Source organism: Haliotis cracherodii, unplaced genomic scaffold (assembly GCF_022045235.1).
Source record: "Haliotis cracherodii isolate W230 unplaced genomic scaffold, xgHalCrac1.p SCAF_11, whole genome shotgun sequence".
NCBI lineage: Eukaryota > Metazoa > Mollusca > Gastropoda > Lepetellida > Haliotidae > Haliotis > Haliotis cracherodii.
In genome coordinates this window covers 1,493,621-1,518,091 of record NW_027266266.1, presented here as the reverse complement: position 1 = coordinate 1,518,091, position 24,471 = coordinate 1,493,621, and the positions used below count along the sequence as shown (strand labels likewise).

General features: G+C 42.2%; 1 protein-coding gene across 11 annotated transcripts in view; it reads left to right on the top strand.

The window, feature by feature from the left end:
• Positions 1–20,376, top strand: part of LOC139456080 (small G protein signaling modulator 1-like) — a 74,572-nt gene extending 54,196 nt beyond the window's left edge. For 10 of the 11 annotated variants that reach the window (XM_071237601.1, XM_071237600.1, XM_071237599.1 and 7 more), the window contains 10 exons: positions 499–644; positions 2,011–2,079; positions 2,940–3,669; positions 6,203–6,282; positions 7,550–7,674; positions 8,066–8,148; positions 10,347–10,456; positions 11,124–11,220; positions 12,217–12,384; positions 13,322–20,376. In XM_071237601.1, the coding sequence (XP_071093702.1) occupies positions 499–644; positions 2,011–2,079; positions 2,940–3,669; positions 6,203–6,282; positions 7,550–7,674; positions 8,066–8,148; positions 10,347–10,456; positions 11,124–11,220; positions 12,217–12,384; positions 13,322–13,410 (1,697 nt within the window). In that variant the 3' untranslated portion in view covers positions 13,411–20,376. The remainder of the gene's footprint in view (positions 1–498; positions 645–2,010; positions 2,080–2,939; positions 3,670–6,202; positions 6,283–7,549; positions 7,675–8,065; positions 8,149–10,346; positions 10,457–11,123; positions 11,221–12,216; positions 12,385–13,321) is intronic. The other variant, XM_071237598.1, reaches the window with a different exon arrangement.
• Positions 20,377–24,471: the final 4,095 nt, after the last annotated feature.

The window sequence follows — 24,471 nt, the reverse complement described above, 5'->3', positions numbered from 1 at the left end:
TAGGGTTGAACTGAAGTAGGATTGAACTGAAGTCGGGTGGAACTGAAGTAGGGTTGAACTGAAGTAGGACTGAACTTAAGTCGGGTGGAACTGAAGTCGGGTGGAACTGAAGTAGAGTGGAACTGAAGTTGGGTGGAACTGAAGTCGGGTAGAACAGAAGTAGGGTGGAACTGAAGTAGGGTAGAACTGAAGTCGGGCGGAACTGAAGTCGGGTGGAACTGAAGTAGGGTTGAACCGAAGTAGGATTGAACTGAAGTAGGGTGGAACTGAAGTCGGGTGGAACTGAAGTCGGGTGGAACTGAAGTAGAGTGGAACTGAAGTCGGGTGGAACTGAAGTCGGGTGGAACTGAAGTCGGGTGGAACTGAAGTAGGGTTGAACTGAAGTAGGATTGAACTGAAGTAGGGTGGAACTGAAGTCGGGTGGAACTGAAGTCGGTTGGAACTGAAGTAGGGTGGAACTATTTGACTAAAGTACATGGTGCAGCTCCTACCTTTCAGGGCTGGCCCACTGCCGCCACCTGAAGACCGTGCGCACGCACCTGTCGGGGCTGGTGCACAACACCATCGTGGCAGCTGATGACCCGTGTGATGCCAGTCAGGGACTCACACAGCAGAAGTGGGAGGAGCTGAATGTGGATGGAGTGGTATGTGTTCATGTGTCATCCGTGGGGCGATGGGGGAGCCTAGTGGTTAAGGTGTTCCCAAGTAGAGCTGAAGACACAGGTTGATTCCCTGCATAGGTACTATGTGTGAAGCCCATTTCTGGTGTCCCCCACCATGATATTGCTGGAATATTGCTACAAGCAGCATAAAACCATACTCACTCACTCACTTTCATTTTGTGATAAAAGCGAATACCATAAATGTTGGTTGATATATGAAGAATTACTCATAATCAAGAGATATTAGATTGGTTCGATGCACAAGCAAACATACTGGTACGTTGTTTGAACCGATGCTTCACATGTGACGTCATCGCTCCAAGACTCGAGACACCCCTTCCGTCTCACGCTGGAATAGCGTGTAAAGTTTGGAAATCACATTAAAAGAATAAAGACAATCTGTGGTAACACTTGAGTGATTGACTGGTACACATTTGAAACATCTCTTCTTAAAGTACATTATTCTCTCTATGTTTCTATGGTTAGCATTTCTTTTGACGGTGAGTACAGTCAAGTCCCGTTAATCCGACATTGTTGGTTGCATATGATTATGTCAGATTAACGAGTATGTGGGATAAACGAAATTCGGTATTATCAACGTTTGTGATCGAAAATTGGACAACTACACGACAGATAACGATTCAAACTACTGTAACAGACTGAATGACTGATTTAAGATACCTTTTAAAGCATAGTCTGGGATGGAAGTCGCCAATTTGAAATTAGTGCCGCAATGCTCAGAAAGCTGCTTTCTTAGTGGCTAATGTTGACTTCCTGTTAGTAATTTCATTGGTCGGTTAAAGTTCGCGAATGGTCGTTCTGACGTGACCTGTAATGGGATGTCATCAGCGGTAGCGAGAACTTGTATCCAATTTTTATGAGATTGAGGTAATCTAGACATGTGATTAATCCTGTTTTGTTTATTTAAAGCAGTAATTGTTTATTGTTAAGCAAGTTTATCTCTGCAGCCGTTTAAATATGCAGCTACTCGCCGACTCGTCTCGCATCAAAACACGGGCTGTATACTCACGGGTAGATGACCACGGAGTATGCTGATCACTGTGTTGGATTAACGCGACTGATTAAAATAGTGATTTCAGTAATTCGTTGCAAATTATATGTGTCAGAGTCGGAATGCGAGACTGTCGGATTAACGGGTCTAAATAGCACTGATTTAATCGGTTCCCATCATTTGTGTCGGATAAAGCCGATTGTCGGATTAACGAGTGTCGGATAAACGAAACTTGACTGTATATAATGGCTTGAATGGAGTGAAGTGTTTAACAACAAACATACAAACAAACACTGTTCACTGAAGGAGCTGACTTTCCGTCTGTCTGTGTTGCAGGTGAAGAATGCAGGGGAGATATACAGACTTGTGTATTATGGCGGCATATCACATGAGCTGAGGAAAGACGTGAGTAGCACTTCCAGTTAGAGGAGCCTGTGTTGAACATTTTGTCCTTTTATCTATAGTTACTCAGTATCCTCACTTAAAGTTGAGTAGCTTACAATACAAAAAGTATGACGCTACCTATTAGTTCTATTTTTTCCCATTACTAGCTCCGTGGTCTTCTGGTCCGGAGAGCGGAAGGTCCGGGGTTTGATCTCCAGCCGCGTCATACCAAAAGACGTTAAAAGATGGCACTTGTTGTTATCCTATCTGGCGCTCGGCATTAAGAGGCTAAAACAAGGACTGGTCGGCTCGGAGTCAGTATGCTGTGTCTGAGTGGGGTATTCGTGTTAAACTGTGGCATGGTATCTCAGTGGGCTAGCACTATAAATCGGCATCAGTCCGGGCTAGGACATGAGGCCACACACACACACACACACGTGTGCATGCATGTCGCAATTGAAGTGCAATAATCTTGGATGCGATGTGAAACCCCATTTCACCTCACCTTCTATCAGTTAACTATGAAATAAAATGTGTGGCCTAAAGTCGCATCCATCTTGTGTTGTACTGACGTAGTCCATATCACATCCTGTTCCAGAAACCTCACCTGATTATCTCATAATACAATAGAATATAGGGGAACAGTTCAAGGAATATTAGGATAGCCTCACCAGGAACTGGAAACACTAACTTATTGAGATGGGTGTCGTTGTACAAAGCGGTCTTAGTGCTGAGGTGATCGTAACTCCCATACCTTAACATAGACTTACGACAGTCGTAGCGCTAAGGTTGTTTTGTACAATGGCACCATGGACATTAACTAAGGAAGATAATTCAACACAGTGCATACCACTAGACAGTTTGCTGTTTTCTCGTTACAGGTGTGGCCCTACCTGTTGGGGCACTACAAGTTTGACAGCCGGCTGGAGGAGCGACAAGCCAGGGATGCCCATGTCAGGAATGAGTACGAGCGGGTCATGTCCGAGTGGCTGGCCGTGGAGGCCATTGTCCGACAGAGGGACAAGGAAATCATGGCGGCCAATCTCGCCAAACTCTCCCAGGAGAGCACCGACGGACATATTCCACTTGTGAGAAAAGACTCGAGTTTGAGTAATGAGGTGTTTGAGTCGTTTGACTCTGAGGAATATTCCCACCCTGACACTGTGATGGAGGAGAGTTCTACAGCATTGACCACACCGACGCCCGAGCGCAAGCCAAGTATTGAACTAACAAGGGTCGATACCATAGTGCAGACAGACTCGCCGGCCCACCATCGCAGGATTAGCTCCCTTGCAGACAGCCCTGACGATGGGCTTGGTGACTCTATAGCACGGGGAGGTTCTCTCACTGATAGGTCAAAATACGATTCTGTGGATTCCGAAGCCACGGACATTTCGAAGCCTGAGCGTGAGGGTAGTGTTGAGAGGAGTGTTGTAGTGACCAAGTTGTCAGTGGACAGCGCTGTGATTGAGGAGGAGACAAATGATGGGGAGTACTCTCATTGTCATCTCAGGGACAAGTTAAGCTCCATCGGAACGGACGAGCGGTTGACGGATGCATTGACTGTAGAGGGCGCCGGTATGACTTCGGCGTTTGAGCATGAAACCCTTGGTGTGTGGGCTAGCTTACTTCTCTCTCTCCAACTGTCGCGCCACAAACAGATGGGTTCATTCTCGGAAAACTTATTTATTTTTTAAAAGTGTTTTTTTTGTTTCAGTCAACGTCATGTATGATTGATTATCGGATTATTTTTTTAAGGATTAGATTAAAAACATGTGACCAGGAGAAATGGGACCTTTTCATTATAGTATCTCTGAGACACAAATTCACAAGCTTCAGTCCATATTTATTATAGAGATACATGACATCACGTGTGACGATCTTCACTGAAGTAAGTTGACGTCCAACGTCTTTATGATGTCACAGCACAATTGTATCCTAGTATAAGGTCCCTTTTCTCCTGGTGGTCACATATAGTGTCTAAATATTGAGTTTTATTTGGCCTGATTTAACCTTTCAATTTGGTAAAATACGGATTTGTAAAAATTTAATCAGAAACACAAAAAGTGAAAGGTGAGAAGTTACCACAACTTCCAATAATAGAATTTCTTCTGAGGGCAAATATATTCGCATTTATCCTTTATTTTGAAAAGACGAACCTATCTTTTTGTGATGGCTCAGCTTTACTATCATATATTGACTTATTGCAATGATTACTGTGTGAAATACAGCAGCTTTGATAAGTCCTACGTTATCGAGTCAGGGATGTCAGCATGGGGAATGGATGGCCACCATGTTTTAAGAGTGTCTTTGGTCTGAGGATCAGGATGACCGAATGTATCCATTCTCTTTGAGGGAAATATTTTAACACTTTGTCAAATTGACTTCTTGCTCTTGTAGATAATACTTTGATATTTCTGTAGTATTTGGATCATTGTGTCTTTGATCATGTTGATCAGGATGCCCTCTGACTAATTGTCTGCCTTGAATGCTTATCATATTTTGGTGTTTGTCACCGTGATAAGCAGGCCTTATAGTGGTCGGGGTTAGTGAAACATCATCCTCTTAACGCACACCTTTTACAACCTTGGTTATTTCCAATGTGAGAAGTTGAAAAATTCACGAAACATTTTAATGGCTGTTTGAAGCGGAAATACTTGAACAGCGAGTGTAAGAAACAGACATTGTCTTTGTGTTATCTGGAAATACTTGATCTGTATAGACACACACATTATAAAATAAATTATTCCATGGAAAAGATGGTTATTCAGGCTTGAAGCCAGGACTGACAGTTGAGCAGACCCTAGAGGTACAGTTGTGAGAACAGGCGCTGAAACAAAGCCGAGCCCTTCGTGCCTGTTGTTCAAACTGTTCCTTTTTTCCTGATAGAGCTATTGTTACATGTCCCGTTACAATATATTACAATATTGGACCCATGAAGAACTGGGGTAGAATAGGTCTTCAGCAACCCATGCTTTTCATAAAAGGCGACTATACATGTCGTAAGAGGCGACTAACGGGATCGGGTGTTCAGGCTAGCTGACATGGTTGATGCATGTCATCGTATCCCATATGTGTAGATCGATGCTCATGATATCAATCACTGGATTGTCTGGTCCAGATCTGATTATTTACAGACCACCGTCATATAGCTGGAATATTGCTGAGTGCGGCGTTAAACAACAAACAAATATTACAATATTTGAACTTAAGTTGCATTTATTTATGAAATATTCTCTTCTTTGTTTCTAACAGTTCATAATGACATGTTTTTGTGTGTAAGTAATCTCGGCTTTGTGACTTGCCTGCTTCTCTGAGGCCACATAACATACACACGGCACCTCCCCTGTCCAGCTACTGGCAAACTTTCCTAACTTTATTACAACAAACTCACTGTTATCTCCCAAACTATTTGTCAGTGTTTTGCTTTTATATATTTGTCTGTTCGGAGAACATTTTGTCACAAACTACTTTCATGAATTCTGATTGTTGCTGTGGTTATTATTATGTTTTTTTCTGTATATTGTGAACAATTGTCTCAACTTCAAGACAACAAGGTGCACAGATGGCCCAGGTGTCTAAGGCGCCACAGTTCACTGAGCAGAGCTGTGTCCTTGGGCACGCCAGAAATCTATGATCCAATCGCGGTTTGCCCTGCTTATGTTTCTAGGTTTGTCAGCACCATACCTATGCTCGTGGGTTTCACCAAAGTGGTAAACGTCTGAGACCTGCATCACTGTAGGCTTTCCTCCCACATTATGCTGGCACGCCGCGATATAACTGGAATACTGTAAAAAGCGGCATTAAACCAAACTCACTCACTCACTCACTCACATTAAGCAGGCCATGATGTAACTGGAATACTGACCAAAGCGGCGTTTAACCAGACTGTAAAGCCATGCAAACTTCTAAGCAGGTTTATCCCGTGAAGATTTGTGTTAGTATTGGCCTTAAACAACCTATGCTAGGCATACCTTTGTAGGCATACCAGCTAGTGTATATCATTGGTGCTCAGAAGCTTTTGTTATTTCTCTGTTGAGTTTTTGACAATGGCAATGTCGTATGCCCTTCAGTTTTGTCCTGAATAAGATTAATACGGGTGAAGTACAGTATAGTGTTGTAATGACAGGCGTTTTAATTTCAGAGAGCAGTCGTCACCTGTCGGCGTCCAAGGAGTCCCTCATATCCCCTGCCTCTCCTGCTTCCAATGGTGGCATCTACTGTGTAAGTTGTCTCAGTGTGGGATGCTGGAGATGATGTGTCAGGCCAGGCTGATTGTGTGTCACACTGTCTCCCCCGGATCATCTCCTGGGCTTCATATTCAAGTTGGTCTGCATCCGTGGTCTAGTGGTAGAGCACCTGCCCGGAGAGCGGAAGGTCGGGGGTTTGATCGCTGCCCTTGTCATACCAAAAGACGTTAATAGATGGTACTTGTTGTTACCCTGCTTGGTGCTCGGCATTAAGGGGCTAAAACAAGGACTGGTCGGATCAGAGTCGGTGTACTGTGTCTGAGTGGGGTATTCATGTTAAACTGCGACATGGAATATCAGTGGGCTAGCACTATAAAATCGGCATTAGTCTCAACTAGTACAAGCAGCCACACACACACCACACACACACACACACCACACACACACACCACACACACACACCACACACACACCACACACACACACACCACACACACACAACACACACACACACACACACACACACACACACTACATGCATGCACGTTGCAATATAAGTGCAATAATCTTAAACCCCATTTCACCTCACCTTGTATTTAAGTTACAAAAGCCTCATTTATCGGAACAGTTGGTTTATTGTTTTCAGTGAAGTCATCAGGATTGATAATTTAACTATGAAATCACTTTGCTTTGAATTTACCAAATCAGTGTTCCCATTTTGTTCCAAGGGGGTATAAACCCCTTCTCTCCTCCGCCCCTTTCATCTCCATCCTCTTCCTGACCCTTGAAGAGTCCGGGGTAGAATAGGTCTTCAGCAATCCATGCTTGCCGTAAAAGGTGACAACGCTTGTTGTAAAAGGCGACTAACGGGATCAGGTGGTCAGACTCGCTTACTTGGTTGATGCATGTCATCGATCCCAATTGCAATTGCAATTGCATGTCTGGTCCAGACTTGACTATTTACAGACCACCGTCATATAGCTGGAATATTGCTGAGTGCAGCGTTAAACAACAAACCAACCAACCATCCTCTTCCTGGGCAGTTGGGGTGGCCTAGTGGTTAAAGCGTTCGCTCATCACATCGAAGACCCTGGTAATTTTCGACAGGGGTACAATGTGTGAAGGCCATTTCTTGTGTTCCCCCACCCCATGATACTTCTGGAATATTTCTAAAAGTGGCGTAAAACCAAACTCACTCACTCACTCACTCACTCACTCACTCACTCACTCACTCACTTTCTCACTCACTCACTCACTCACAAACTCACAAACTCACTCACAAACTCACTCTTCCTCCCCAGCCGGAACTGCTGGACACCGTGGCTCTCAACCTGCACCGCATCGACAAGGACGTGCAGCGATGCGACCGCAACTACTGGTACTTCACCCACGAGAACCTGGAGAAGCTGAGGAACATCATGTGCACGTATGTTGAACGATTTTTAAAAAATATATATTTTCTTAAATTTGAGGTAGATTTGAGATTACATTTAATGCAAAACCTGTTCCAATTTATTGGTCTTGTTATTAGTGAATACAGGTTACTTCTACAAAGGCATAAAATTAGTTATTAGTTTATATATATATATAAACACATTGTATAATGAATTGGGAAATGTTAAGTTCCAAATTCAAAATTTTTATTGACATTTGCTGGAGATTTGGGGCAGAGAACGTCCAGGTAACATTTGCTGGAGATTTGGGGCAGAATACCGGCCTGTGAGCACGTCCAGGTAACATTTGCTGGAGATTTGGGGCAGAATACCGGCCTGTGAGCACGTCCAGGTAACGTAACTCCATGTGTTCCCTGCCTGCAGGTACGTGTGGCAGCACCTGGAGGTGGGCTACGTGCAGGGCATGTGTGACCTGGTGGCGCCGCTCCTCGTCATCCTGGATGATGGTAGGCAAACCGTTCACTTTACCACTTCCCATGTCAAACCTATGCTGATGGTCAGTATGGCCATGTCATGCATTTCGGACGCTAAAGAAACATTCGTAGTTTTCTCTCTAAGCACTGTCAAACATCCCATTCACTTATAAAAGTCAACATCACCTGAGTATTTACAATGTCTGTGTGATGCTACACCCCCGTGATAGTGTGACTAATCGCAATGAACATGGTCATCCAAAAACGTATGATGTCCGAAAGCCAATGATCCGACGATACACCTTTTGCTTTTAACAAGCTGATGATGTCAATTATTCACATTACTTTGGCCGATGACATAGGTACTTTATGTCATGAAATGTGAAATTGTGGGTACATGGGTACAAGATTTGTCCCCATAATATAGTTACAAGAGTTGCAGTGTCAATCAAGATCTCACTCCATTGATCTGTGTGTTTGTAGAGGCGTTGACGTATAAGATCTCACTCCATTGATCTGTGTGTTTGGAGAGGCGTTGACGTATATGATCTCACTCCATTGATCTGTGTGTTTGTAGAGGCATTGACGTATATGATCTCACTACATTGATATTTGTGGTTGTAGAGGCGTTGACGTATAACATCTCACTCCATTGATCTGTGTGTTTGTAGAGGCATTGACGTATAAGATCTCACTCCATTGATCTGTGTGTTTGTAGAGGCGTTGACGTATAAGATCTCACCCCATTGATCTGTGTGTTTGTAGAGGCGTTGACGTACAAGATCTCACTCCATTGAACTGTGTGTTTGTAGAGGCGTTGACGTACAAGATCTCACTCCATTGATCTGTGTGTTTGTAGAGGCGTTGACGTACAAGATCTCACTCCATTGATCTGTGTGTTTGTAGAGGCGTTGACGTATAAGATCTCACTCCATTGATCTGTGTGTTTGTAGAGGCGATGACGTATAAGATCTCACTCCATTGATCTGTGTGTTTGTAGAGGCGTTGACGTATAACATCTCACTCCATTGATCTGTGTGTTTGTAGAGGCGTTGACGTATAAGATCTCACTCCATTGATCTGTGTGTTTGTAGAGGCGTTGACGTATAAGATCTCACTCCATTGATCTGTGTGTTTGTAGAGGCGTTGACGTATATGATCTCACTCCATTGATCTGTGTGTTTGTAGAGGCGTTGACGTATATGATCTCACTCCATTGATATTTGTGTTTGTAGAGGCGATGACGTATAACATCTCACTCCATTGATCTGTGTGTTTGTAGAGGCGTTGACGTATAACATCTCACTCCATTGATATTTGTGTTTGTAGAGGCGTTGACGTATAACATCTCACTCCATTGAACTGTGTGTTTGTAGAGGCGTTGACGTACAAGATCTCACTCCATTGATCTGTGTGTTTGTAGAGGCGTTGACGTATATGATCTCACTCCATTGATCTGTGTGTTTGTAGAGGCGTTGACGTATATGATCTCACTCCATTGATATTTGTGGTTGTAGAGGCGTTGACGTATAACATCTCACTCCATTGATCTGTGTGTTTGTAGAGGCGTTGACGTATATGATCTCACTCCATTGATCTGTGTGTTTGTAGAGGCGATGACGTATAAGATCTCACTCCATTGATCTGTGTGTTTGTAGAGGCGATGACGTATAAGATCTCACTCCATTGATCTGTGTGTTTGTAGAGGCGATGACGTATAAGATCTCACTCCATTGATCTGTGTGTTTGTAGAGGCGATGACGTATAAGATCTCACTCCATTGATCTGTGTGTTTGTAGAGGCGATGACGTATAAGATCTCACTCCATTGATCTGTGTGTTTGTAGAGGCATTGACGTATAACATCTCACTCCATTGATGTTTGTGTTTGTAGAGGCGTTGACGTATATGATCTCACTCCATTGAACTGTGTGTTTGTAGAGGCGTTGACGTATAAGATCTCACTCCATTGATCTGTGTGTTTGTAGAGGCGTTGACATATATGATCTCACTCCATTGATCTGTGTGTTTGTAGAGGCGTTGACGTATATGATCTCACTCCATTGAAGTGTGTGTTTGTAGAGGCGTTGACGTATAACATCTCACTCCATTGATATTTGTGTTTGTAGAGGCGTTGACGTACAAGATCTCACTCCATTGATGTGTGTGTTTGTAGAGGCGTTGACATATGTTTGTGTTTGTAGAGGCATTAACGTATGTTTGTGTTTGTAGAGGCGTTGACGTACAGCTGCTTCTGTGAGTTGATGAAGAGGATGTCCTCTAATTTCCCCCACGGAGGTGCGATGGACACCCACTTCGCCAACATGCGCTCCCTCATACAGGTGAGATAGTCATCTCAGGTGTTAACAGACCTTCCAACATACACTCTCTTGTACAGGTGAGATAGTCGTCTCATTTGCAGAGACCCACTTCGCTAAGAGATAGTCATCTCAGGTGCGGCCCTTCGTCATGCACTTGCGCTTACAGGTACAGAAGTTGTCTCAGGTGAGGACAACCTCGCAGCAAAGTTTACCAATAGTCCCTGGAGGATCCCATACTGATACCCTTGACTTGTGTATGGGGCAGGAGTCAGGAGGAATACACCTGGACATGTTGAACTGTGTAGAATGGTGTTAATACAGGCATGTTTGTACCTTCAGTCTTTGTATCTCATGCCAGGTGTATAGACTCCAGGGGCCACTTGCACAAAGCGATCTTAGCGCTAAGATACTAGAGTATGGGAGTTACAATCATCTTAGCGCTAAGATAGCTTTGTGCATGTGGGCCCAGGGCAGAAAAGGGCAGCATCCCATGTTTGGTGACTCCTGACTGGGTTGAATGCTGTCACTGCCTGCACTCATGTATACACAGGCAGCCATGGAGCTGGGCTATTGCTTCTGAGACATAAAACAATATTCACTGATTGGTATAGACCTTGGACCAGTAATGTAGCTTTATTTACATGGTTGACAGTCACAATGAATCAAGCCAGGTTTCTCTATGCTCCAGATCTTGGACTCGGAGCTGTTCGAGCACATGCACCAACACGGCGACTACACCCACTTCTACTTCTGCTACCGCTGGTTCCTCCTCGACTTCAAGAGAGGTTTGTTTCAGTTCATCTATGTTTGGGAAAACCACACAAACAATTTGCATCGCAACCCTGGAAACAAGCCTAACCCCAAAATGTCGGGGGTAAAAGAGCTAGCATTGTAAACATGGAACAGTTCTTATGCCTGAAACACTGCTAACCTTCAGACAGTAATGACAGCAGGCACTGGTTTGTCTGGTCCAGACTGAATTGTGTTCAGGCCTCTGTGATATAGCTGGAATATTAATGATTGCATTCACAATTTCATAGAAATCAAACCTTTGACTCTGGAGCGATATCCCCCCGCATGAAGATGTGATAATTCCTCCACAGAAAATTGTGTCCGGTGACTGCTCAAAGTAGATGAAGGATGCGTGGGTTCTTAAACCTATCAGCTGTCACTTTCTAAAACAGTTTGCCCTAATTTGTTTTCATTCTCGGGGGCACGGATGGCCCAGTCGTCTAAGGCGCCGCGATTCGCTGTGCAAAGTTGCGTCCCTTAGGCATGCCATAAACCATTGTGGGTTCGAATCCTGGTTCGCCCCAATTATGTTTCTAGGTTTGTCAGCACCATACCGGTGCTCGTGGGTTTCACCGAAGTGGTAAACGTCTGAAACCTGCATCACTTCGGGCTTTCCTCCCGAATAACTGGAATACCGTTAAAAGCGGCGTTTACCCAACTCACTCACTCACTCACTGTTTTCATTCTCGATTCAAAAAGTTTGATTTTGCCAGATGACAAACATACAGAACACAGTTATTCCATCGATAGTACTCCGTTTTGTGTGCAGATGTCAGAAGCGACACTGCCTTTATTATTTCCATTCAGAACTGCATGTTTAATTTCATATTTTGAGATACAGAAATCAGATATGCAGCTGTGAATACTTTAACAATTGGCTGATTAGAAACGTCATTTGTCACAACTTCGTATGGAGGAGCCGTCATGCAGAAATATGAGAGTTAAACATTGAATTTCCATTTGACTGCAACATGCTCTGACTGTTCCAGAGCTGGTGTATGAGGATGTATTTGCGGTGTGGGAGATCATCTGGGCAGCCAAACACATCAGCTCCACTCACTTTGTTCTGTTCATCGCGCTGGCCCTCGTCCAGTACTACAGAGACATCATCCTGGACAACAACATGGACTTCACCGACATCATCAAGTTCTTCAATGGTGAGACACTGAGTGTTAGCTCACCTGGCTGTTGATGATGATTTGTCATCTGTATGGATAGTGACCCATGAAGATCCGGTGTAGAATAGGTCTTCAGCAACCCATGCTTGCCATAAAGGCGACTATGCTTGTAAGAGGCGGCTAACGGGATCGGGTGGTCAAACTGGCTCACTTGGTTGATACATGTCATCGTATCCCAATTGCATGGATCAATGCTCATGATGTCAATCACTGGATTATCTGGTTCAGACTCGATTATCTACAGACCGTCGTAATATAGCTGGAATATTGCTGAGTGCGGCGATAATCAACAAATAAACAAAGTATAGGTATAGTCTCCCACTAAAAACAAGTCTCTTAAAATGCATTTTTGTCTCTTTAAACTCTTTCTCTGATCTTCTCTAAGGCATGAATGTTTCTCTGATGATGACTCTAATCAAATCTTTTTCAAATCATTTGGATTTTTGTGTTTCTCTGAGTTGAAACTTTGTAAATTTAACTGTTGTACATCATACATTGCCCGCAACATTTAATTTGACTTAATTTCCATGTGAACTATGGTAAAGTAGTTCTGATTTTAGAATTAAGTGTAGAATCAAGAAATTGATTGGCCTGCCCATTTAACTGTAAGGATTATTGTGTTAATTCAGAAATGGGGTTGGTCGGGTAGCCTAGTGGTTAAAACGTTTGCTCGTCATGTCAAAGACCCGGGTTCGATTCCCGACATGGGTACAATGTGTGAAGCCCATTTCTGGTGTCCCCTGCTGTGATATTGCTGGAACATTGCTAAAAGTAGCGTAAAACCATACTCACTCACTCACTCACTCATTCAGAAATGGCAGGGAAACAAGTAGGTGTAAATGCGGATCCCCCCTACTAACTTGGTCAGATGTAATAAAGTTACATCATTATTTAAACATGAACGGTTTTATTTCAGAAATGGCTGAGAGACATAACGCTAAGCAGGTGTTGAAGATCTCCCGGGAGTTAGTGTTACGTCTTCAGACTCTTATTGAAAACAAGTAGATCTGCATCTCGAGACCCACAGCCCCCTGCCAAACATCACTGCCCTGCCCTGCAGGTCAAGCAACAGTGCATATGCACTTACATCCTTGTAGTAACTACGCCATCAAATGTAGGAATTGATCACTCTGACTGTGTTGAAATGATTAACCTAACAAATATATTGTCATGCATAGATTGACGCAGTTGTTTGAATGATACCGTCACTGTTCATGCAGGGATACGTTGTTCAGGATTGGTGAACCATTATTCATGGCGACAAGTTGATTTAGCTTCCCAGATGGGTGAGACAGGTAGAGCTCTACCTCAGATGTTAAACTGGAAAGTGTTTAACTCGGGAACTACTGTCCCTTAATGGCTTGACTCGTATCAAGCAGCTGAAGGGTTTTAATGGCACCAGTCAAAATATCGGGGAGCCTGGATTGTATACTGATGACTCTTCAACCGCCGACTTCTTACTGGAATCAAAAGGGTTGGACTCACATTCCACAAAGCGATCTTAGCGCTACGACTATTGTAAGCCTATGTTAAAGTATGGGAGTCACGATCACCTTGGCACTAAGATCGCTTCCGTGTGGAACGGAGCCCAGACCAGTGATGTGTGAACATGGTGAAGGCAGCTGATGTGACTATCACTTCTTAATGGTTTGTGTAGTATGAAAATTAAATGGCTGATCCTGCCCACTGTGAAGGGCAAATGATTGACTTTGCCATATTCCTTGCGCAGTTTCACGGATGTGTCTCCAAGCAGGTGAGGATGTGGTAACATGTCCAACCAAGGACATGGAGCGGAGATATTATGAGGACATGTGTGGCAGGAATGTAGGGAATGAATCTTATTGCAAAGAATGTTTTTTTAAATCAGAAGTGAAAATGATTCAAACATGCACTAACATTCCAATCCAGTCCTTTAATAACTGACTTGTTTCAACCTGTTTCAATCTCCGAGGGATTTAGTAATCCACTCGGGACACGACTTCATACCGTTGGATTTTGCCCTCCTGATGCTCCACAGCACTGTATATCTATTGTTAGTATCATAGTGCGTCCACTGGCATATCTGCATTGCCATCCTAGCCGGGTGAAGCTCTCATGCTTGTCCTAGCCAGGTGAAGCTCTCATTCATGACCTTACTGGGCCATGCTTTCATGCATGGCTTGACTGGGCCCTGCTTTCATGCATGACGTGACTGGGCCCTGCTTTCATGCAGGACTTGACCAGGCCCTGTTTTCATGCATGTTCTAGCCAGCCAGGCAATGGAGGTGAAGCTCTTGGGGAAGTTGACTTGGGGCAGTCCAGGTTTAGTCCCAGAGGAGATTCAGGTGTCTGTACAACACTGCAGAAAAGTGTTGAAATTAGACTAGTCATGTAGAAATGTATACTTGTACATGTTACAAATGTCAATGTTTAAAGATAAATGTTTCTTGTTAATATGAATAGTTGAGCAAGACTTTTTAATAGCGAGTAGATTATTCCTGTGTCTTAATGCAAATCAATTATGCTAATTGCAATTTTATGTGATGATTTAGAAAGAGCAACGAGAGGTGCGAACATTTGTGACAATGGCAATAATGTGTACTTTGATTGCCTGAGGCTCTCCCCAGTGTATACTGCATGTTTACATGGCAGTTGTTTGAAGGTCTTATGTGATAACTGGGTAGTATTGTGTAATCTGTTCCTTCAGTTGTCAGATTGGTAGAGATGTGCCAAAATTTAACTGGATATTACCCACCCACCCCTCAGTGTTCAAATGGACTCTACCAATCGAGTAACCTAAATACATGTGTTGCAGGGATGTTGCAATGAGATTATTTCATTCTCATCAAATATAACATCATGTATGTACATATGCAGCAGATCTTTTCGTTTGATTTTTTTTTAATTGTTTTTTCTGTATTTATCTGAGTAAAATGGTCCATGAATATCAAACCACATAGTTATTGGAGGAGATATGTCTCAAGTTTCAATCAATGCTTGTGAAAAAGCTCCAATTGTTAAATAGATGTTACGAGGATTCATAAGTTGCCTCTCTTAGATGTATCAGAATGTGCTGTTCACGGATTGGAATGATGACCCATGGTCTGTCATCACTGTATCGGTGCTAATTGGATTCACCAACATAGTAAACGTCTACGACCTGTCACAAGAAACTAACGCATCGTGATATAACTGAAACACTGTTTAAAGCGACGTTCAACCAATATCTCTAACACAGTTCATTTTTCCAACTTGAGACCTATCCATACATCCTATGACCAAATATAGGGCAATGATCAATCTGCTGTGTAGATAATGTTTTCAATAGCACTTACAATGCATTTACGTTCCATCCAAAGAATAACCATGATCACACAACATCTTCATACGGATTCAACTTGAATCGGTCTATCAGAAACTATTGCTTGTATCACACAGTTTTTAAATCAGCTTGTCAGAAAGTATTGCCTGCATCAAACAGTTTATAAATCAGTTAGTCAGAAAGTATTGCTTGTATCACACAGTTTATAAATCAGCTTGTCAGAAAGTATTGCCTGCATCAAACAGTTTATAAATCAGTTTGTCAGAAAGTATTGCCTGTATCACACAGTTTATAAATCAGCTTGTCAGAAAGTATTGCTTGTATCACACAGTTTATAAATCAGCTTGTCAGAAAGTATTGCCTGCATCAAACAGTTTATGAATTAGCTTGTCAGAAAAGTATTGCCTGCATCAAACATTTATAAATCAGGTTGTCAGAAAGTATTGCTTGTATCACACAGTTTATAAATCTGCTTGTCAGAAAAGTATTGCCTGCATCAAACAGTTTATGAATCAGCTTGTCAGAAAGTATTGCTTGTATCACACAGTTTATAAATCAGCTTATCAGAAAGTATTGCCTGTATCACACAGTTTAGGAATCAGCTTGTCAGAAAGTATTGCCTACATCAAACAGTTTATAAATCAGCTTGTCAGAAAGTATTGCCTGTATCACACAGTTTAGGAATCAGCTTGTTGGAAAGTAATGCTTGTATCACACACTTTAGGAATTAGCTTGTTGGAAAGTATTCTTGTATCACCCAATATAGGAATTAGCTTATCAGAAAGTATTCTTGTATCACACAGTTTATAAATCAGCTTGTCAGAAAGTATTGCTTGTATCACTGAATCTGCATCATTCACATGGCATGTTTCAGAATGTTAATGTTTTTGTTTGTTTCCAATGCATTTCTTCAGCTGTTGAGATAACATGATAAAGAAAGGTAGGCGACATGATGTGTGTCATGCCTCTCATTCATCTGTCTCGGTGGTGTGTTTATAGGAAACAGAGTATTGTGGATACTGTTAAGTAAGTTATTGTTAGACATAGTATTGTTTCAAGGTCACACAGAATGGTACATTGTATATAGATGTGTATACCGGTACATCTACACCACGTTCATTATGTTAAGTTTATTTTGGCAGAGTTCTGTCTCCATATTCCACTGTGTAGAGTTGCAGCCAGGAAACAATGATCGGGGATTCAAACCCCAAATTTGCCCTGATCACAATTGGCTTGTCAGCACAATGCACATACTCTAGGTTAAACCCAACCTACTCACTTTATTAGAATATACAACACACATAACGCAACAATGATTGTTCTCCAAGTTTTTTTAGTAGATTTTTGTGCAGCAGTCTTCTTTTATTTAGAAAAATAATGGCACCTTGTAATTTATATTATTTAAATAAAACAAACTGTTTTGATGTGTTTTTACTGAAGTAGTGTCAGTGGCCACAGAGAAATAGAAATCTTACCCATTCCTAATGTCCGCAGCAGACCCATTCGATGTAGTAACATGTGATGCCGGAATGGGGTCATGTGACAGGACTGATTATCCCGCCGATTATCCTCGTATTTAGTGAACAAAGGTAGCCCATGTTGCGTATATATGTCTGTTGTTTCACGAACAATTTCACCACACGTTTAGTTATCCCTTTCTCACCAGTTTGCATTTGATTGACCTTGAAATGTTGACTCTTGATTCCACGCCAACATTCCTTTTTAGTTAATATGGATTATTTATAGTTTATTTTCAAATTTTAAGGTTTTTGTTTTATTGTACATCTTTTTCTTATATATCTATGTATACATTTATTTATACATTGAGTTGTGATTCCCAAGATATATTGACTTGGGGAAAATGGTGACGTTCTTGTCATTGTTATTTTTAAATCAAAACATTTGTGATTAAACCCCATGTCACCATTTGCAAATTTAGACAAAATATGCAGTGCTATGTTCTTACAACTAGTTTTAATGTCCAGTACCTTCACGACTCCGTGTTATATACAGGCTGTTATGTGTTGTAGATAGATCAACGGCCTATATATTTTACTTCCAGAATGAATATATAAATATATATTTTGAACCCTAGATGTACATAGATGTGATATATGTAATTATGCTACAAGGTGGTTGTACAGGCTAGAATCGTGAACACAATCATGTATTTATTTGTACGAAGCTGTCCCTTGGTGCAGACGGTTGTGTGTTGTTGGGTAGATCCAGGACAGAGGTAGTACGTGTTAGAGCAAAACTGGCTTTCTGTTGATGTGAAGCACAAAGAAGATAGGAAAATGCTACTGAAAGTTATGTTGTCTATTGTTCTATTCCCTGGTAGTATTTCTTGTATGTAGACATATGTACAAATGGAATTTCAATTATCATTATCAGAACAGTAAAAGTTTAAGTTTTCTAATTCCTTTGAATACTTCGCCTCTATTACATAATAGCCATAAATCCCAGTTTTGGCTGTAATCACTATAAAATCTTTATATTTCTCAACATGCATCCTCCTCGCTGCCAACATATCTAGTCATTTCTAAATCATACAGTTTAATCTTGGTTTTCGGGAATGGAGTATAATGGAGAATGATGGCATAACGAGGAGTTCAAATAGTTGGTTCGATGTTTTGGTTGATCTAAAGGTGTTAGAATCAGAAGATACTGTTATATGTTGTTGTGTTTCTGGGTGTTACTGAGTATTTGATACCAAGCATGATCCACTGGAACAGACTATGTAAGCCAGATGTTTCAAATGTTCAAATGTCTGGGCATTCTGTGCTCAGTAAGACCTGCATATCTGAAAACATGCCTATTTGCAGTTTTAGAAGGCAGGTAAAGTAATGTTTGTGGTTTTTTTTGAGATTATCTATTTTTCTAGATACATTTAGTCAATATCCAAGAGATATAAATTCATAATATTTGTAGGAAGTAGTTAAATGTCCTAGCATAAGTACTGAAATCACACGCTCTGTAATCATTTTTACAACAAACCCATATTTGGGCGTGGCCAAAGCTAACGGGGCAGCGGTGAAAACTGTTTTCTTTGGCTGATAGGTGTGCCACGTTAGTGACTCATTGCTGTTATACATAGACTGGTCTGCTATTTCTGTTAATCCTACAAAAAATAACAACATTGTATACGTTGTTTGATGTGTAAAACGTGCATTGATCTTGACATTGTGAATAATTAAAATAACAAAAAGCAATCAGTAACTAGTATTCAGTAACTAACATCCTGTTTGGGTACTAAAACACCAGCTTCCTCTGGTGCTATTCCACACAATAAATGCCTGTCAGGGATTAATACAAGATGAGGACATCATTAAACAATTGGGGGACATTATATGGTTCCAGGACAACAGAACCAAGAAAAACTGAAAATAATAAATCAACCTAAGGCCCAATATCACTTGAACTTTCACTTGGAGACAACACTCTGTGTAACTGTTCTGGAAGTAAGTGGCTGGATCTGGCTCGTGTACATCCCACGTGTGCAGCTTGTGTGGTATATCCCCAGTTATCTGCAGTACCCCACATGTACAGCTTCTGTGGTATATCCCCAGTTATCTGCAGTACCCCACATGTACAGCTTCTGTGGTATATCCCCAGTTATCTGCAGTACCCCACATGTACAGCTTCTGTGGTATATCCCCAGTTATCTGCAGTACCCCACATGTACAGCTTCTGTGGTATATCCCCAGTTATCTGCAGTACCCCACGTGTACGGCTTCTGTGGTATATCCCCAGTTATCTGCAGTACCCCACGTGTACGGCTTCTGTGGTATATCCCCAGTTATCTGCAGTACCCCATGTGTACAGCTTCTGTGGTATATCCCCAGTTATCTGCAGTACCCCACGTGTACAGCTTCTGTGGTATATCCCCAGTTATCTGCAGTACCCCACGTGTACAGCTTCTGTGGTATATCTCCAGTTATCTGCAGTACCCCACGTGTACAGCTTCTGTGGTATAGCCCCAGTTATCTGCAGTACCCCACGTGTACGGCTTCTGTGGTATATCCCCAGTTATCTGCAGTACCCCACGTGTACAGCTTCTGTGGTATATCCCCAGTTATCTGCAGTACCCCACGTGTACAGCTTCTGTGGTATAGCCCCAGTTATCTAGCAGAATGAATTAAGGTCCTCACAATAATTACTCCCAAAAATATTTTCAGTATTTTGGCATATTGACAAATAAATGTCCATAGAGAAAGAGGAAAGAACAAAATTTCATTATAATGCTGCTTAAATGAAATTAAAACCAAATGTCAAATGTTTGTGAGTAAACCATGGCATAGTAATTGAGTCTTACCATTGTGAAACTCTGTGAAGATCCAAAACTCAAGACTATAAGCATTTTTGATGCGTTGGAAAAGTAAGGTTTGGCTTCTCAAGTAGCATGGCATGACTGATATATCTTGTGGGAAAACCGAAAAATAAATGAATTTTAGTTGAAAAGGATTAATGATTACATTTTGAATGAGGTGGATGAGTTCGTAGTTTACAGAAACTATTGTCAGTAAGGATTGTTCTGTTTCTATTGCGGGGCACGGGTGTCCCAGTCGTCTAAAGCGACGCGATTTGCTGTGCAGAGTTGCGTCCCTTGGGCACGCCAGAAATCTATGATTGTGAATTCAAATCCCGGTTTGCCCCTATTATGTTTCTAGGTCTGTCAGCACCATACCCGTGCTCGTGGGTTTCACCGAAGTGAATAACTGGAAAACTGTTAAAGCCAACTCACTCACTCACTGTTTTTGTTGCAAGGTAGGTATAACCTATGTCTGGTTTGACCACAGCACACCCCCACCCCAACAGGAGACTCACTTGCACATGTTTTGACATGTGCTTATGTTTGTGGTATTCAAGGATAGTGGGTAGCAAAGTTGTTCAAGTAGAGACCTGGTTTGGTTCCCAATGTGGGTACAGTATATGAAGGACATTACTTGTCAGCCTCTGCGGATGTGACAGACATGTTTCAGTGTACAACCTCTTCACTTTGCATATTCTAATGGTTAACTCCTAATTAATGTTACATGTTTGGATATAAGTACTTATTTAAGCTCATGTTGAACCATCACCATCTGGTTCTATGTTTGTCTGACCAGCAGTTTTTCGACTTCTACTAATAGTAGAAGTAAAGGTCATGTTGGTAGAACTTTGTTGATCCTTGTGTCAGTTACTTTGTGATCTGTTAAGATCGGGGGTAGAATAGGTCTTCAGCAACCCATGCTTGTGACTATGCTTGTCGTAATAGGCGACTAACGGGCTCGCTGACTTGGATGATGCATGTTATCATATCCCAATTGCGTGGATAGATGTCATGATGTCAATTACTGGATTGTCTAGCCCACACTTGCTAATTACCGACCGCTCTCATATTGCGTGAATATTGTTGTGTGCAGCGTTAAACAAGAAACAAACAGTTACTTTGTATGTAATTTGAAAGCAAGGCTTATCAATCAAGACTCTCTGCTGATGGTCAAGACATTGACAATGGCCAGATGAGGATGGTTTCATTTATACTCTTGTACTTTCCACAATTACTCTCAAATGGGGGAATCTGTTTCTTGGTTTAGCTCTTATTGGACTCAATTCTGTCTCAAGTCATTGATTTTGTCATAGACAAAGAACATTTTGTTTCAGAAGTTCTTTATGATATCTCTACAGCCTTGCAGTCATTGACTATTGTGCCACTTATTTGTGCTCATAATATCGATCACCAGTTTGCCTGGACTTGATTTCTAACCAGCTCCATGAAATAGCTACATGTTCCCGATTGCTGTTTAAAATAACAAACATATAGCATGTAAGTGCAATCCAGGAGTGGAACGGGGCGGTTTGGTAGCCTACTGGTTAAAGCGTTCGCTCGCCACGCCGAAGACCTTGGTTCGATTCCCGACATAGGTACAATGTGTGAAGCCTATTTCTGGTGTCCCCCGCCTGATATTGCTGGAATATTGCTAAAAGCGGCGTAAAACCATACACAGACACCCACTCCAAGAAGTGAAACTTTAAGTGGATTATAAATGTAGAGGAAATGCTGGTATATGTACTTAGTAGACCCATGAAGTAAGATTATTTTTATGGTTATCCCTTGTCTGGAAGATATAACAATATTTATTTAACTTTGAGTGCTGTGATATATTGCTATGATGACGTCAGAGGGTTGTCCAGATGTGGAGGAAGGACAAGGAAGACAATGATAGTGCCGATGGCGATTGCCGATTGACATCGTTGAACATTGTATGTGATGTACTTAAGCACCTTGCAGAGAAGTGTACACCATGTACTGTGATCATATGTGAAATTGTCGTGTTCATTTGTTGTTTTGTTATTTTGTGAAATATGTCAATAAATATATAAGTAAGATTTGCTGTATTGGTTTTGAATGGGACTGATCTGGAAGAGGGCACACAAACAGTTTGAGGGGAAGTGAACTTATCTTGATGATGACTTACTCCAGTCTCTTGTCGATCAATGTTGGTTCTGCACAGTCACCTATCTGTCAGAGGCGTTGCTGTTCATTGCTCAGATTTTTATCCACTGGGCATTTCAGAATCTGTGGTCTTTGGTTTGAATCCACCGTTATGGTTCTTGATTTGTCACCACCATTTTCCTGATGTGACATTGAGCAAAGTGGTGTCCTGTAACTAGGACTGCATCCACTTTCCTGCAACATTAAGCAGCCAACAACAAACTGCAATATTGTTCAAACAGTCTTTGACATCGATCCAAGACTGCCAAAGTTCAGCACTGCCCCTACTCGAGGACCAGTCGGGGGTCGTCTTATGAAGTACGCAGACAACTGGGAAGCTATCACAGACCACTCCTGGCTGCTCGAAGTAGTAAGAGAAAGATACAAACTTCACTTTCTATAATGACCAAGATTAGTTATCCTTCCCACTGGACCCCACTCCCACCTGTCAGGGAGTAAAGTACTTGCAACAGACGTGGCCATACACAGGTAACTAGCCAAGAGATCCATCCACGACACCACCCGCTGATTCTACTCACCAGTATTCCTGGTCCTAAAGAAGAATTCTTCGGAAATGCTCTTGATTGTAGATCAAAAAGTCCAAACAAAGATTATCTTAAAAGACCTCCCAAGTTCCAGATGGAATCAGTCAAGAAGGGAAAGAACGCCCGAGGACAAGCAGAATGGATGATAAGCCTTCATCTTCAGGAGGCCTATCTTTATGTCCCCATCCATCCAACCAATCTTCAATACCTGCGCTTCGCATTCAATGGTCAGACATACCAGTTCAGGGTACAACTATCTGGCTTATCAATCGCTCCTTGGCTATTCACCAGGATCACCAACCACCCTGTCATCGGCTTTGCCCACCTATACCTCATAAGGTTTCACGGATATATAGACAACTTCCTATTGACCGATAACGACAAGTTGCAGATCAAGCTAAATACAGTATGCCTTATAAGGCTACAAACGCTCTTAGGTATCCTGGTTCATGCTCAAAAATCAGAATTAGTACCCACACAGGACATCATCTACAAAGGCGCAAGGTTTCAACTCAACAAGGGTTTATATAGTAGGTCCTCCAGAGGACAGATATTCAAGAGTAAAAGACTCGACCAGCCCATGAAATCAAATCATGGTGGATGTCTTGCCTAGGCTTGCTCACTTCCATTCAGGATCTGACCAGCAGAGGCAGACTAGAGTTACGACCCTTGCACAACAGGATGAACACTATCAAAGAACTGGAGCTAGAAGCACTAATTCAACCTCCACCAGTTCGAATATCAGAACTACATTGGAGGCTAACTCTTCAGAACGTCATGCCCGGAATTCGACTCATATATCTCTCCCCTACACACACACACACACACACTCTACCCCTCTACATCAACTCTACACAGACGCGCCAGGAGATGGATGGGGCGCCCACATCACAGGGAAACTGGTCCATCCAAGAAAAGGAGTTCCACATCAACTGCCAAGACATGAGGGCGATATATCTAGCTCTAGAAACATGGCTAGATCATCTGCATCTGTCTTCAGTAAAGCTTGCTACAGACAACCTGACCGTGGCTGCTTACATACAACACCAGGGAGGCACGAAGTCTCAGCCTTAATTGAAGGAGGCTACACGTTTATTAGCCTTGGTAGACTCAGTGAGTTGCGTTATCTAAGCAAGACACATTCCGGGCAAGTTGAATACCCTAGCAGATTATTTGTCCTGAAAGAGCAAGATCGTACCCACAGAATGGTCACAACATCCTGAAGCATTCAATTGGATAGCCTCACTATGGGATACTCCTAACAGTTCTTTCGCCACCGGCCTCAAAAACTAACTAACAGTCTATGTCAGCCCTGTACCAGACCCGCTAGCTCTTCACGTTAATGCCCTATCCATGGATTGGGAGGGAATGTTCACTTACGCATTTCCCCCTTGGACTCCCCTGGACAGTATTCGAGGATAATAGAAGAGACAGACTGCGTCATACTTCTGACTCAACGGGGCTTAGTTCCCGAGGTCTCTACCCCTCCAAATGACAGTACCTCTGAAACTCACAGTACGTCATCGTCACGATATGGCTGAAATATTGCCGATGTGACGTAAAGCATTACTCGGTCAGTCACTTACAGTACGTCACGATGTGTTGATACATCCGAAATCAGCACATTTTACAGCTGCCTCGACAACCTCTACTTCCACCCCCTTGGAAGTTATCTCGACTAAGATGCAAGCCGCTGTTAACTCTCAATCAGCTGCACAAAGAGTGGCAAGCTCATGGAGACC